Consider the following 2279-nt stretch of genomic DNA (forward strand, 5'->3'; position numbering starts at 1 on the left):
GACTAACAACCACTTGTCAGGACGCTTTAACGTTTTTTTAATCGTCAATTTATTTATAAAATATTCTGAAACTAACACGGTGAAACCAAAAGTCAAGTAACGAGCTTCAAAAACGTTACTTGTTTAAAAAAAATCAATACACGTAAATATCACAATAGAACTCAAACTAGTGAGGCTCCAAATTATAAGAATAACGGTCGTGACTTGCATGATCATGTGAATTAGATAGATAGATCAATGCATTCTTGACAATTACACCTAATTAGACCGTCATGTGAATCTCAAGCAATTTGACAGGCAAAATATCATTTATTAAAAAAAAAAAAACAAAAAGCAAATGGCCTTTGCCCAAAAACACAAGAAAGAAGCACACAAGTTTAAATCAGTCAATCATCATCAAAACATGATACAAATCAATATTTCCCCCTTTCAACTACAGAACCAAAAACTATTTGTTTTCGACTGACTTCGGCTAACCGCTCAAGCATCCACTATATTTAGCACAATCATCCACACAAATCTTGATCATAACCTCACAAAGCTCATCCACCATTTCATCTACATAACCAACTTCAAATTCTTCATCAACTTCATGCTCTTCACTTGTTGTGCTTGCATTCACTTCAACCGACCAAACCGACTCATCATCTTCATCATCCAAAGATGAATCATAGCCCTCCAGTCTCTCAGGAAAATCTCTAAACAACAACTTTGTTATCACATTCTTTTCCAAACCTTCTTCTATCTCTTCTTCCTGATCACAAACAACAAAACACAATATAACAAAACCCAAATGAAAACACCAAAAAAATCAACAAACCCCACATCAAAAACCGAATCAAAACCTGCGAAAGATCGAAGCTTTCTGAACCAACAGGAGACACAGCCAAAGATTCTGAACCATTGTTGTTATTCTCAGATAATTGAGGGGTATTAGCAGGTGTTGGAGCAACAACATACATTAAAGAACCCCCAAAATTCTTGGGCTCAAATGTAATCTTTTTAATCAAAGCTTCTTCTTCAACTTTCTGCAAAAGGGTCTGCACTTGATCTCTCAATAAAGCCTCACCCGACCCAGGAGTTGTGGCGTATTTCGATTCGTCTTCTTCGCTTTCTCTAACTGTCATTCTTTTTTTATAAAATGTTGATGATGGTGTCTTCATATTCCCAACAGCAAGTCCAACAATTGGTGAATCATTGCTTATGTCAATCAATGCTGATCTTGATTTCAAAACCCTCTTCTCAGATTCTTCAATTTTCCCTGAAAAGTTATAAAGATCCAATCTTTAAGATTATATGATAAAACCCTTATGATAAATAGGTTAAAAGTTCAATCTTTAAGATGTATATGATAAACCCTAATGGTAAAAAGATCAAAAGATTCAATCTTCAAGATTTTATGATAAACCCTAATGGTAAAAAGTTAAAAAGATTGTATCTTTAAGGTTATATGATAAACCCTAATGGTAAAAAGTTAAAAAGATTGTATCTTTAAGGTTATATGATAAACCCTAATGGTAAAAAGTTAAAAAGATTGTATCTTTAAGGTTATATGATAAACCCTAATGGTAAAAAGTTAAAAAGATTGTATCTTTAAGGTTATATGATAAACCCCAGTTGATAAAAAAAGATAAAAGATTCAATCTTTAACATTATATAATACTCACTTGTAACCAAAGCTTGTGATCTTGGGATTGTTCTTGATGATGATGTTGGAGTCTCCATTGCAGTCTTGATGTTTCTTTTGGTTCAATGAGAATGATCACCCGAAAAACCGAAGCGGGTTGCCGGAAAACTGATTAAGAATGAAGGTAGAGAGGCATTATTCGAAAGAATTTATTCAGGGTTCTAATAACGGTTCATTACAAAATATGACCGTTGGAGATAGGGTGTGTGTTTGCCGGCGATTGTATTTTTGAAACTAGCCGTTAGTGGTATGGTGGGCCGGATCAGCCCATAAAGTTTTCTTAAAGTAATACAGAATTGGCCCATTTTGTACTTTTGTAACAGAATATTTATGTACTTTTGATTATGTTTTATATATAAAGGCCCAAAAAGTAACTTGACAATAACGTAATTGAAGAAATTTGAAGTAATCGTCTATTAGTCTTTATTGGCTAAAAAGGCTATATATTAACGATTGAGAAAAAGATGCCGGTTGTCTTTTTATTATTAAAACCTAATTGATAATAATGTAATTGTTGTGAAACAACGACCTACTAACCTAATAGCAAATCATAAGAGAAAGAGATGTAGGGAGAAAGAGACTGATATTTCAT

General features: G+C 33.3%; 1 protein-coding gene across 1 annotated transcript; it reads right to left on the bottom strand.

Annotated features, from left to right (window-relative positions):
- Positions 1-364: 364 nt before the first annotated feature.
- Positions 365-2046, bottom strand: LOC110918186. The gene is made up of 3 exons (XM_022162535.2): positions 1668-2046; positions 846-1261; positions 365-754 (listed from the first exon to the last, which is right to left on the bottom strand). The coding sequence occupies exons 1-3, from the start codon at positions 1723-1725 to the stop codon at positions 473-475; spliced, it is 756 nt and encodes a 251-aa protein (XP_022018227.1). The 5' UTR covers positions 1726-2046; the 3' UTR covers positions 365-472.
- Positions 2047-2279: the final 233 nt, after the last annotated feature.

This window comes from Helianthus annuus, chromosome 16 (assembly GCF_002127325.2).
Source record: "Helianthus annuus cultivar XRQ/B chromosome 16, HanXRQr2.0-SUNRISE, whole genome shotgun sequence".
Taxonomy (NCBI): domain Eukaryota; kingdom Viridiplantae; phylum Streptophyta; class Magnoliopsida; order Asterales; family Asteraceae; genus Helianthus; species Helianthus annuus.